The sequence below is a fragment of the Sinocyclocheilus grahami genome, unplaced genomic scaffold (assembly GCF_001515645.1).
Source record: "Sinocyclocheilus grahami isolate Dianchi unplaced genomic scaffold, SAMN03320097.WGS_v1.1 scaffold195.1, whole genome shotgun sequence".
Taxonomy (NCBI): Eukaryota; Metazoa; Chordata; class Actinopteri; order Cypriniformes; family Cyprinidae; genus Sinocyclocheilus; species Sinocyclocheilus grahami.
This window is the reverse complement of record NW_015505374.1, coordinates 1,164,977-1,177,579: the sequence shown is the minus strand read 5'-3', so window position 1 is coordinate 1,177,579 and position 12,603 is coordinate 1,164,977. Positions and strand designations below refer to the sequence as shown.

General features: G+C 36.6%; 1 protein-coding gene and 1 pseudogene across 1 annotated transcript; one reads left to right on the top strand and one right to left on the bottom strand.

The window, feature by feature from the left end:
* LOC107595042 (chymotrypsin-like elastase family member 2A) overlaps positions 1-11,382 on the bottom strand; it is a 12,695-nt pseudogene extending 1,313 nt beyond the window's left edge.
* Positions 5,404-9,347, top strand: LOC107595022 (beta,beta-carotene 9',10'-oxygenase-like). Its single transcript, XM_016285292.1, has 12 exons — positions 5,404-5,539; positions 6,242-6,413; positions 6,499-6,710; positions 6,906-7,021; positions 7,102-7,204; positions 7,519-7,650; positions 7,872-8,032; positions 8,122-8,289; positions 8,398-8,532; positions 8,611-8,793; positions 8,874-8,984; positions 9,135-9,347. The coding sequence occupies exons 1-12, from the start codon at positions 5,464-5,466 to the stop codon at positions 9,249-9,251; spliced, it is 1,686 nt and encodes a 561-aa protein (XP_016140778.1). The 5' UTR covers positions 5,404-5,463; the 3' UTR covers positions 9,252-9,347.
* Positions 11,383-12,603: the final 1,221 nt, after the last annotated feature.

Below are 12,603 nucleotides of genomic sequence, written 5' to 3'. Positions count from 1 at the left end.
GAGTAACACCGTGTCTGCGCCGCAACAGCTAAAGTCTGTCTAGTACACTGGATGCGACAAAGCAACCGTTCAAAATTATTTGAAATTTGTGTCAATACGTCATGAATAGAACGCAGCAGCAGTTTTCTGTCTGGGATTTGTCGTGTCGTGCCGCGCCCCATCCAGTGTCGACCATAGATATGCATATATATCTATGGTGTAGACAACATCACTGATTATAATGAGTTCCATAGTATTTTGTCGCGCCGCTCGCGTCCGGTGTAGACACGGTGTAACATTGGTTTTGTTTTGTTTCACAGAACTAATCGTTGCCTGGGTTGCGTAGGTATGTGTGGGGCGGAGCTATCAAAATAGGGGCGAGACCCTTTTGGTGTAGGGGCTTGTTTATTATGGTGATTTCAAATGTCAACATTGGTTACCAGAAATTGCTTACCCCATCTTTAAAGTTACTCTGTAAATATAAGCCAATAGATGTTTAAAAAATAATGTGGCACAAGATAATTTATAAATGAACACAGACAGAATAACTAACAAAATTTCAAAAAACAATTTGGACGTATGATGGAATATTTCTGTTGGTATTTTGTTGGCAGTCTGAGCTCAAGTGCTCGTCAATCTTTAGATCCACCCATGACGCACCTCCAGGAGCTCGGCTTTTTCCGGAGAGAATCGTAAAGCTGTATCTTTCTTTTATAAATATGATAAAACTAAAGACTTTTTGGAGATATAAAGGATGCAGTACAACTCTATAGGTACTCAAGATTAACATGAGATTGGGTGAAACTGTGTGTGTTATCTCCCCTTTAAAATCCATAATTGCTACAGGTATATAACTAGAAGAAAAATAATGTGCAGTAAATGGTAATATTATTTGCTCAACAAACCATTATGTTTTTGATTATTATAATAAATGAAAATATGAAAACAAATAACAGTTTGCAATGTCAAGCAGCATAATGGGCTCCATTTGTCCAGCTACAGTAACTGGAAGCAACAAACACTGAAAGCTTTTCACATTCAAGTTAAAAATGGCTGTGCCAACATTATGTTAAAAATATGGTGGGAAAAAAAGATTGTATTACAGTTTCACAATAATTGGTCTGTAAAAATTGATCATACATAAATTGGTCAATTTTACAGTACAGTGGTCCTTATACAAAAATACTCCAGAATTCTATAATAGCCTAATTAATTATTTCAAATTTAAAATGTATGAATTTAACCAATGTATACTGACAAGACATATTTACCTTCCTATTAACTGTTAGTTAGGCCTAAAATGAAATATGACATAATTATGTAAAGTTCTCCAAAGTGGAATACTTACCCAAGAGCCACAAACAAGGAGTTCCATTTCTCATGCACAATGATCTTCTGTGCACTGATGGTCTTTGAGTCGTCCTCATATACTGACAGGTCATGCTTACCAACATGCACCCTGTAGTTGCGCCCAGAACTACAGGAGAGAAAATGCATGATGGTTCAAATTAAAAATCCAGTTGAAATGTCCTCAAGTGCACAACACTGAACACAATTAAAAATGAGCTCATGTTGTTAGTGCTATTTAATTAAACTCTGTACCAACCAAAGATTAATATATTAGATGAACAATGGATTGGGCACTTATACCTGATGCAATGAGCAGCAGTCATCACCCAGTTTTCAGCATTGATAGATCCTCCACAAGTGTGATACCATGAGCTACCGCTCTGATACTACAGAGAGATCTAATCATGGGACACATAAAAAGTTAATTAAGCGTACAGATACATGCTACATTGCACTAGCAACACCAAGATCATGAATTTGATCATGGGTTTGATTGCCATGGAAGATCATCATGGGTTTGAGTCCCATGGAATGCATTAACCTATAAAATATAAACCTTGAATGATTTAAATTGCTGTGTATAAAAGTGTTTGCCAAATGCATACATGTAATGAAGAGAGGGAAAGGGTGTAATGACAAAGTCTGGAAAGCATAACTGTGGCATTTATATTTTTGAGACCAGAGGTAGTAACAGGAGGGAATGAGAAATAAAGGCAGACCAAATGTTGCAACGGTACATACCTGCCAGGGCCAGCTGTGGGGCCTGGCTTCCTCTCCATTGACCACACAAGAGCTGAGAGGCTCAATGGGTTGTTTTCCACACCCAAAGGTTGCAGTAGAAATTCAGAATAAAACATTTACACCAGGTGCATATATAATAGAACAATATCTGTAATTGTTATGTTGCAGGCTTCTAAGTCTAAGTCTAAGTCTCCTGAGCACTTCTGTTCAGGTGTGCAGACTTCTTCTTACCGCTAGCGATGAGCACTGATGCTAGAATGAGGGCAAACATGTTGACTCGGGTCAGCTGCCGAACACTTGTCCGCTTTTTAAACCTTCTCTATTAGTGATGTCACATTGGCCACACAAAATTATGAAAAACGTGCTGCATGAATGAAGTGTTCCACCTGTTTTGCCTGGAAAAAAATGATCGGCTTTTGAACAGCTTCTTTTTCTGAATCCATTCACACGGCCTTCATGCACAAACCTCTGTCTTCACTAATATCTACTCATTTATATATATTAACACATACAGTCCTTAACAATTTAGCATTCAGTAAAAAAAAAGGATCTTCCTTTTATATTTATATTTCAGTTTATATTTGTTGTGATATTTGATCAACTTAATTTCAAGTGAGTGGGTGTGAGTCTCCTGCCATTGGGCCGACTGCTTTTTCTTCTGGGAAATAATATTTGAAATTGTTAATAGATATAAAAAAAATGGAATAAATAACATTTTGTTCTCTTAGTTCAGGGGTAGGCAAGTTCGGTCCTAGAGAGCCGCAGAGTTCAGCTCCAACCCTAATCAGACACACCTGAACAAGCTAATCAATGTCTTCAGGATTACTAAGGCTATAGGCAGGTGAGTTTTTTTTTCAGGGTTGGAGCTGAATTCTGCAGAACTGTGGCTCTCCAGGACTGAACTTGCCTACCCCTGTCTTAGTTGAACAATGAACAATGCTTAATTTTAATGTAAGTAAAACCTGTGGTCAGGTTTGAATGAGGTCAGCAGATGATAAGTTCTCAGGGAAATGAGTTTAACATTGGGTTTGGCCTATGTCTGCATTTACTTTTGCTTTTTTTGGGGTCAGAAAATTAGGCAAAATAATATTGCACTATTGAATCCACTGAGCCCACCTTAGGTTTTATATGATGTATGTACTTTTTATGACATAAAATTAGTATAGTTTGATGGTTTGTTTGTCATTCATTGTTAGACTGAAAGTCAAGATATCATAAAAGCGCATTTTGGCCCCATCTTGCACAACTCTCTACTGAATAATAGAATTGATTAAAAATTAGCATGTTTTCCCTTTGAACATTTTAATGTAAAAATGCATTAAAGCACAACATATTAGTCTTTAATATTACATATTAGTCTGGGGTAATATTACCTAAAGGTTGCGGGTTCGAGTCTAGTACCGGCAGGGATTGTAGGTGGGGGGAGTGAATGTACAGCGCTCTCTTCCACCTTCAATACCACGACTGAGGTGCCCTTGAGCAAGGCACCGAACCCCCAACTGCTCCCCGGGCGCCGCAGCAAATAATGCTGCCCACTGCTCTGGGTGTGTGTTCACTGCTGTGTGTGTGCACTTTGGATGGGATAAATGCAGAGCACTATTCCTAGTATGGGTCACACATGTCACTTCACTTTAAACACATAACCATTGTCAACAAGTTTTGTTTTAAATTTAGAGCTGATTACAGCTGAACATTTAATGTGAACAAAGACACCTGAATATACACAAACACTGAGTTTATCTGTTGTACAAAGACAAAGCAGTTACAATAAAAGTCTGTCAAACAGAGGATAAGATTGTCATGCCGTGGTTGCGTCACACTGCTGCTGATGAGGTTAAGGCTTTTGTTATCTCACGTAAAATATCTTATAAAAATGACTAAAAAGGAAATCTGTAACTTAATGTTATACTTTTTCATGATGTTGTCATTTCGGTCTGTTTTCCTTAAAATATATTCCCTATATATACACTGCCGTTCAAAAGTTTGGGATCAGTAAGAGTCTCTTAGCTCGTCAAGGCTGTATTTTATTGATAAAAAATACAGAAAAAAACAGTAATATTGTTAAATATTACTGCAATTTCTAATGTTTGTTACCTATTTTAATAGACTTTAAAATATAATTTATTTCCGTGAGGTAGCTATGAATTTTCATCAGCCATTACTCAAGTCTTCAGTGTCACATGATCCTTCAGAAATCATTCTAATATGCTGATTTATTATAAGTGTTGAAACTGTTGTGCTGCTTTAATTCATTTATATTTTTTTATTTTATATTATTTTTATTTTTTTTGGAAACTGTGATACTTTTTCATTCTGTGATAGTTTATTTCTTTGATGAATAAAATGTTAAAAAGAACAGCATTTATTCAAAATAGAAATCTTTTCTAACAATATAAAACAATATAAAAGTCTTACTATCGCTTTTTATCCATTTAACACATCCTTGCTGAATAAAAGTATTAATTTCTTTAAAAAAAAAAGGAAGGATAAAACTACTGACACCAAACTTTTGAATAGTGTATACTGCAAATCTAAATGTCTATTTTGAATAAACACTGTTCTTTTTAACTTTCTATTTATCAAATAATCCTTTAAAAAAAGTATCACATGTCCCAAAAAACATTAAGTAGCACAACTGTTTCCAACTTGGATTATAAATCAGCATATTAGAATGATTTCTGGAGGATCATGTGACACTAAAGACTGGAGTAATGAGTAATAAAAATTCAGTTTTGCTTCACAAATTATATTTTAAAGTGAATTAAAATAGAAAACTGTTACTTTTAAATTGCAATAATATTTCACAAAATTAATTTTTTTCTCTATTTTTGATTTAAAAAATGCAGCCTTGATGAGCATAAGAAACTTCTTTAAAAAACATAAAAAATCTTACTGATCCCAAACTTTTGAATGGCACTGTGTTTGTATCTGTAGAAAGGTATTTTATTTCTCGTTCTGTTCCAGTGTTAGTAGTTGATGTTTTAGAAATTGTTACAAGGAATAAATTAATATTCTAGGTATGTATATAAGACATATAATCTCTTTAGATGGCAGAAACGAAATAAAGAATGTCATTACAGTCACTTTTAACAGTGATATTCATAAAATGAAACGAAAATCATCTTTCAGCTTACAGTACTTCATCAAACGGCATGAAAAGCATGACTTTAGAGATCACAGTAACAATCTACCTGACTAAATAATGAAGCAGTTAAGCATTTAATGTGTTCACTCTGAACAGTGACACACTGTATTGCTTTGGCTCTGTACAAGGTCCATTTTGCTTTAGTTTTAGCCCATCCCAACCTGTCATGTGTTTATGGGACGGTCTTATATTGTCGGTCTTACTGTTATTCTTCTTCTGTTCAACCTTTTTTGTGTGTAGTGTTTTACATGTTATTAAGATTGAGAATCTTAACAGCCAAAGCCATGTCTAAACCTACACAGAATTCAGTGTATAAAGTGTCAGGTAAGCATTTCTGTACTCTATTACTATAGCCTTATCTCAGTGTAATCATCTCTTAGGCCTTTATGTTTCGACACATGGATGATCATAGTATTTTGTCAAGCCATAACTTCTGGTAATACACATTACACTAAGATATGCAAAATTTGAACTGATATCTTAAGGTTTACACCATCTGTTGTCTGATCAACTGTATGATTAGATATCAATGACAATCAACAATCAGTTTTACATTGCATTGCCTGTAGGCTAAGCTATCTTAGGTTCTTCTTGTTCCTGTTGTCATTTAGTAAAAAGGAACTGATGCATTAATTCATTGATTGTGCTAAACCGGCATTCATACAAGAATACTTTGGCTATAAAACTGAACCATTCTTTCAAGTCTATGAAATGCTATACTTTAAAAGCTAGTGTGGTTGTAAATGAGATATAATATCATGGTTTGGTGGTGTTCAGGGTTAGGCAACATAAGGCAACACACACAGAAGAGATAATGAAACATTAGTGCCACACTTAAGTTGCCGCTATTTCTTTACATTTTCTGTATAATGCACTCATTCAGTTCATGGAAAAAGTAAAATACCATATCAGTTCCTCATTAACACTGATGTCCTCCAGAACACTGTGCAGTCTAATCATCCGTCACATTGCCTGTGTCACACCTCACACCATGATTTGATTCGTTATGGTGTGATTTCTTCTCAGCTAACAAAAAACGGCCATCTGCCAGTGGTCTGGAGTTCATTGGTCCTCTTGTGTGCTCTGTGGAGGAGACCCCAGACCCCATTAGTACAGTTATTAAAGGTGAAATTCCCTCCTGGATCACTGGCAGCTTCCTTAGAAATGGACCTGGAAGATTTGAATTTGGTGAAAGCAAGTAAGAGGGCAAAATATTGCTATAATCACAGCAAGATCTATTCATTTTTATCTTTGCTCATTTGGCTTCATCTGTTCTTCCTCAGATTCAACCACTGGTTTGACGGCATGGCCTTGATGCATCGTTTCCACATTAAAGATGGTCAGGCGACCTACAGCAGCTGTTTTTTGCGCAGTGACTCTTATGTGCAAAATGCAGAGAAGAATCGAATTGTGGTGTCTGAATTTGGCACCCTGGCAACACCTGACCCATGCAAGAACATTTTTGCCCGGTTCTTTTCACGTTTTCAGATTCCAAGTAAGCATCAGTTGGAGGTGACAGTGGCATGCGATCATAAATTCAGATCATTCAGAGAGAATGCTCTGACTGCAGGCCCATAATCTTTTAAGATTAGATCAGAATGGACAAGTATAATACTAGTCAAAGTTAATGCAATTACTACAAAACCTTCATCTGAACCCATTCTAATCCTCAGTTGTGTTTGATTAACAGAGGCGACTGATAATGCAGGAGTGAGCTTTGTTAAGTACAAGGGAGATTTCTATGTAAGCACAGAAATCAACTTCATGCGCAGAATTGACCCTGTGAGCCTGGAAACCAAAGAAAAGGTAAATATGACAGATACAGTAATAAAAATTGTCTTTTCCTAAAATGAACAGTTATCTCTATGTGATTTTGTTTTTCAAAGGTGGATTGGTCAGAATATATTGCAATTAATGCAGCAACAGCTCATCCACATTATGACCGTGACGGAGCAACTTACAACTTGGGAAACTCATATGGCCGAAATGGTGGGATGCCTCACTGATTCTTTTTATAACACAGCTAAACTCTAATGCCTTCTTTTTGTTAATCAAACCAAACATGACTGCAAAAATAATAACTCTTTCAAAACCAAACCAAATCTGCAATTGGTCAAACAAACACATATTCCTGCCTCCAAACACATGAACCAATGTTTTGAAAGCACCACAGAGCCAAACTTTTGGGAAAATAAATATTGGAATGTCTTCCCTTTTTTTTTTTTTACATTATTCTGGAATGTAAGAACATATTTTAACAACAACAACAACGAAAAACACTTCACCTGTTCTGTTTCTCAAAGGCTTCTTCTACCATATCCTCCGAGTACCGCCAGGTAATGGAAAGAATGATGTTGCTGATCTCTCAGGCGCAGAGATTCTTTGCTCTATTCCTGCTTCTGACCCCAGGAAACCATCATACTACCACAGTTTTGGTGAATTTGCCTGCCATGTTTGCATTTTTTTTATTTTTTTCTGCTTCTTTATCGATCTGTAATATTATAAGAACTACTTTGCATCTATTTATATAGAATTTCACATGGTTGGAAATGTGGGCCACACATTTGTTCATGTAGATTGTCCAATATATTATAATCTTCACCAACAGGCAAATGGAAAATAATAAAAACATTTCTGTTTTACTTTATATTTGCAGTCATGTCAGAGAATTACATAGTCTTCATTGAGCAGCCAATCAAACTAGATCCGCTGAAATTCATGTTGTACAGAGTTGCTGGAAAGAGCTTTCATAAAGTCATGTCCTGGAACCCGGAACTGGAAACCATCTTCCATGTGGCAGACAGGCACACTGGCCAGGCAAGGCAGAATCACATTATCATACTGATTTCTAGGCACTTTGTATTTCTCTCACTTCATGCCTAACATCCATGTTTTCATCCACACAGCTCATCAAGACAAAATACTACAGCAGTGCTATGTTCACACTGCACCAGATTAATGCATATGAGGATAATGGATATTTGATTATGGACATGTGCTGTGGAGATGATGGCACTGTGATTGGTGACTTCACAATGGAGAACCTTCAGGCTTCTGGAGAAGAACTTGACAAGGTAACACCTTCACAGTTCAAAGCATGTCAAATGTCGATAATGCTGACCTCTCTTTCAGTTTCATAAAAATGTAACTTTAATGCAGTGTTTATCTGTTGGCTTTTCCAGTTCTTCAATTCATTGTGTACAAACTTACCACGGAGATATGTACTGCCTCTGGACATAATGGAAGATGAGCCTAATGACCACAACCTCATCAATTTGCCGTACACCACTGCCACTGCTGTGAAGACTGTAACTGGGGTATGTGAGCAACAAAAAGGGCGCCTGGAAAAAAATATTTATGGATATCAATAAGTCATTTCTCTTTGGTAATAATAGGTGTTCCTGAGCCATGAAGATCTCTACAATGATGACCTGTTGCAGTATGGTGGTCTTGAGTTCCCACAGATTAACTACACGTATTACAATGCTCGTCCTTATCGGTACTTCTACGCCTGTGGCTTTGGACATGTATTTGGTGACTCTCTGCTTAAGATGGATTTAGAAGGAAAGAAGCTAAAGGTACCGTCTTAAATTAACTCTCGGTTTGAGAGTTCAGTTTAATTGAGAATATAATGTTTGGTCTGTCTTGTTGTCTGTAGGTGTGGCGCCACGCTGGTTTGTTCCCATCAGAGCCAGTGTTTGTTCCAGCACCTGATGCTAAGGATGAGGATGATGGTGTGGTCATGTCTGTGGTCATTACACCAAGAGAGGTGAGGTTCATGGTGTCATCATTGCTCAACTGGCTTGATTTTATGACATATGTACATATTATATAAGTAATATATAATCTTAATTTGGTCAAAGTTCAATCTAACCATTCAGTCTTGACAGGTGGGATAATGTTGTGTAACTTTGTTTAGAAAAAGAGCAGTTTCCTCCTTGTCCTTGATGCCAAGACGTTCACAGAGCTTGGGCGAGCAGAAGTTCCAGTGGACATCCCGTATGGCACTCATGGACTCTTCAATGAGATGAGCTAAAAAAAATAAAAAATAAACTCATAAAAGTAAAACCAGCTATGTAATCTTTAGAATAAGCTTTATTTTGTTTGTATTAGATGTTACATATTTTGTATATGGCTAAGTGACATTAAATATTATGGAAAAACTGGCATGCTTGTTTTTTGATTAACTATATTTGCTGTATTTTATCATTAGCCGAGAGATGAAATTGAATATTTGTACTTAATGCTGCAGGGCCATCCAGTTTCAACAAGTTAAGGTTACACAATAACATTTTATGCATCAACTACCCTTATTTTGTATACAGTATCATTTAAATATCAAAATAAAGTGCAACAGACATCGGCAGAGATACTTTGGGGGGGAGAAAAAAACATAATATCGAAAAAACACTGAATAGAAAATAAATACGGTGTCCAAGCATGATCCAAATAGCTTGCTTATCTCCTACTTTTGTGAATTGATGAATCACTAGTGCAAAACGAGTGATCTCCAAATCACTAGGTGGTGCTCGTGCTATACAGAAGCGGTAGTTTGCACTTCAACTGTATTTTTTTCTTTACTTCAAATGCATTTGACTCTTTTCAATCAATTCAGTGATTTCTCAACAACAGCCTCAACAGTACATTTATGGACCATACAAACATATGAACTTGTGTTTAGACTGAAAATAAGGTAATGTCTTTGTAAAGAAGCGCAAATCAGATCTTCAAACTGTTGGTAAGACCTATTTTTAGGAGCCCTAAGACCTAACTTTAATGTTAGATTAAATGTAACGAAACAGATAATAATGTATATGACAAAAATGATGATAGATAATATATATGAAAATAATGAATTCTAGAATGATTTATCAAATATAATATTAATATTAAAATCACACACACACACACACACACATATGGCTGTTCAGGTTGGAAAGATTGTCTTTATGTTTTTGAAAGAAGTTCAAAAGCATAAAGTTGCATTTATTTGATTTGAAAATACAGTAAAACGGTAGGCCTAATAATGTGAAATGTTACAGTTTAAAACTTTACTCCAGTCTTCAGTGACACATGGTCATTCAGAAATATGCTGATTTGGTGCTCAAAAAATGGTGATGCATTTTTCCAGGATTCTTTGATGAATAGAAAGTTCAAAAGGACAGCGTTTATTTGAAGTCGAATTTTTTTTTGTAACAATATAAAGTCTTATATTAAAAAATATAAAGTCTGTCACGTTTGATCAAGGCCAGAGTATTTATTTCTAAATATCCAGCTAATGCTCTGATATATTGATTCAATAATATAAGAGGTGTTTGTTTTTTCTCGTGCCCTGCGTGCTTTGTATTTTTCAGCAGCTATAATTTGTAACACGTTTGCAGTTATAAAAAATCCAATGACTATTCAAATGACTATTCACAAATGAATAAAATTAAAGCATCTTACAAAACATATTAAGGAAGAAGGGCAAAGAGAAGAATATTAGCGGAAGATGTACCTGAGAACGAACATTTTATGATTGCACAGATCTTTAGTTAAAAGCTTGACCTTTGTCTTGGAGTCCATTGGTAAATAACAACATTCAGAACATTTCCCCCATGAGTGTAAAACCCACACACACTAATGATAGATCCTCCACAAGTGTGATACCATGAGCTACCGCTCTGATGCTGTAGAGAGATCTAATCATGGGACACATAAAAAGTACATTATTATGGAATGCATGAACTGGTGAAATGTAAATCTTGAATGATGTAAATGGCTGTATGTAAAAGTGTTTGCCAAATGCATAAATGTAATGAAGAGAGGAAGAAGATGAAATGACAAAGATGTTATGAGACCAGAGGTAGTAACAGGAGGGAATGAGAAATAAAGACAGACAAAATGGTGCGACGGTACGTACCTGCCAGGGCCAGCTGTGGGGCCTGGCTTCCTCTCCATTGACCACACGAGAGCTGAGAGGCTCAATGGGTTGTTTTCCACACCCAAAGGCTGCAGTAGAAATTCAGAATAAAACCTTTACACCAGGTGCATATATAATAGAACAATATCTGTAATTGTTATGTTGCAGGCTTCTAAGTCTAAGTCTCCTGAGCACTTCTGTTCAGGTGTGCAGACTTCTTCTTACCGCTAGCGATGAGCACTGATGCTAGGATGAGGGCAAACATGTTGACTCGGGTCAGCTGCCGAACACTTGTCCGCTTTTTAAACCTTCTCTATTAGTGATGTCACACTGGCCACACAAAATTTTGAAATACGTGCTGCATGAATGAAGTGTTCCACCTGTTTGGCAAGGGAAAAAATGATCAGCTGCTTTCTCTGAATCCATTCACACGGCCTTCATGCACAAACCTCTGTCTTGACTAGTAGCAGCTCCTGACAATAAATATAGGTGGGGCAGATTCTGGGTCATATTGTAGACTATATGATCTGCTGGTAGTTTAAGTTTTACATTTAACTGACAGAACACATGCAGAACAGTTTTGACAGAGGTCTAGTGTCCTCGCGTACTTCAGCCTGAGGGTGGTGCTCTATGTTGATTGGCAGGCTTTACATGCACACCATAATGTAGTATTTATTGTCTTTTAATATTGATTGAGAATGTTACAGGTGTGGAAAAAATCAGGAGAAGAAAACAAACCCACTTTGATTCTCAGAACAGTTAACCGAGAATCCATGAGCGCATGGGGAACTGGGTTGTTAAACAAAGCAATGTTGAGAAAATGTTCTAGAACCTTAAAGCAGTAACTTTTTCTGTGTTCAAAATTTGCTAAATGTATATAATGAGCGAGTACATCATGAATTCATCTTCCAAACCGCGTTTTTGTCTTATTCCTAATCACTTCGGTACATTTATAATAAGTACTTATATTTGGACTATTGTAGCCTGGTCGGGTCGTCGCCGCTGCGGAGTAGCACATACCTGCGTGAATCGCCATAGACATACACTTAGAGAAGTAGCTCCGGTTGAAATGTTCTTCCGCGGAATGTGTGCAGTTCTGTTTATTAATCGCTAGAGCGCCAAAAGTTACATAGTGCTGCTTTAAAGTCCTCAGACAGGTGGATGCCGACTGTGCCAAATGATCCCATTTGGAGTTAAAAGGTGACCGTGTCTTTTTAGTAGCAGCACCATGCCTGTGGAACGATTTGCCAGTGCACATCAGACTGATGTTGAAGGTTTGTTTTTATACAGTCTATGGTTTTGTTGTTGGTGATATTATAATGCTTGATATGTAGAAAATACTCTGAGAAAAGGAAAGAACTAGAGAGGGCATCGAATAATGGAATGATTTTAAAAATTCCTATTGAGTCTGCCAGGCACACATTCTATAATTAAGCCTATCATGACCTTTCTGAAAGAAACTTCGTTTTTTTTTAACACAGTAAAT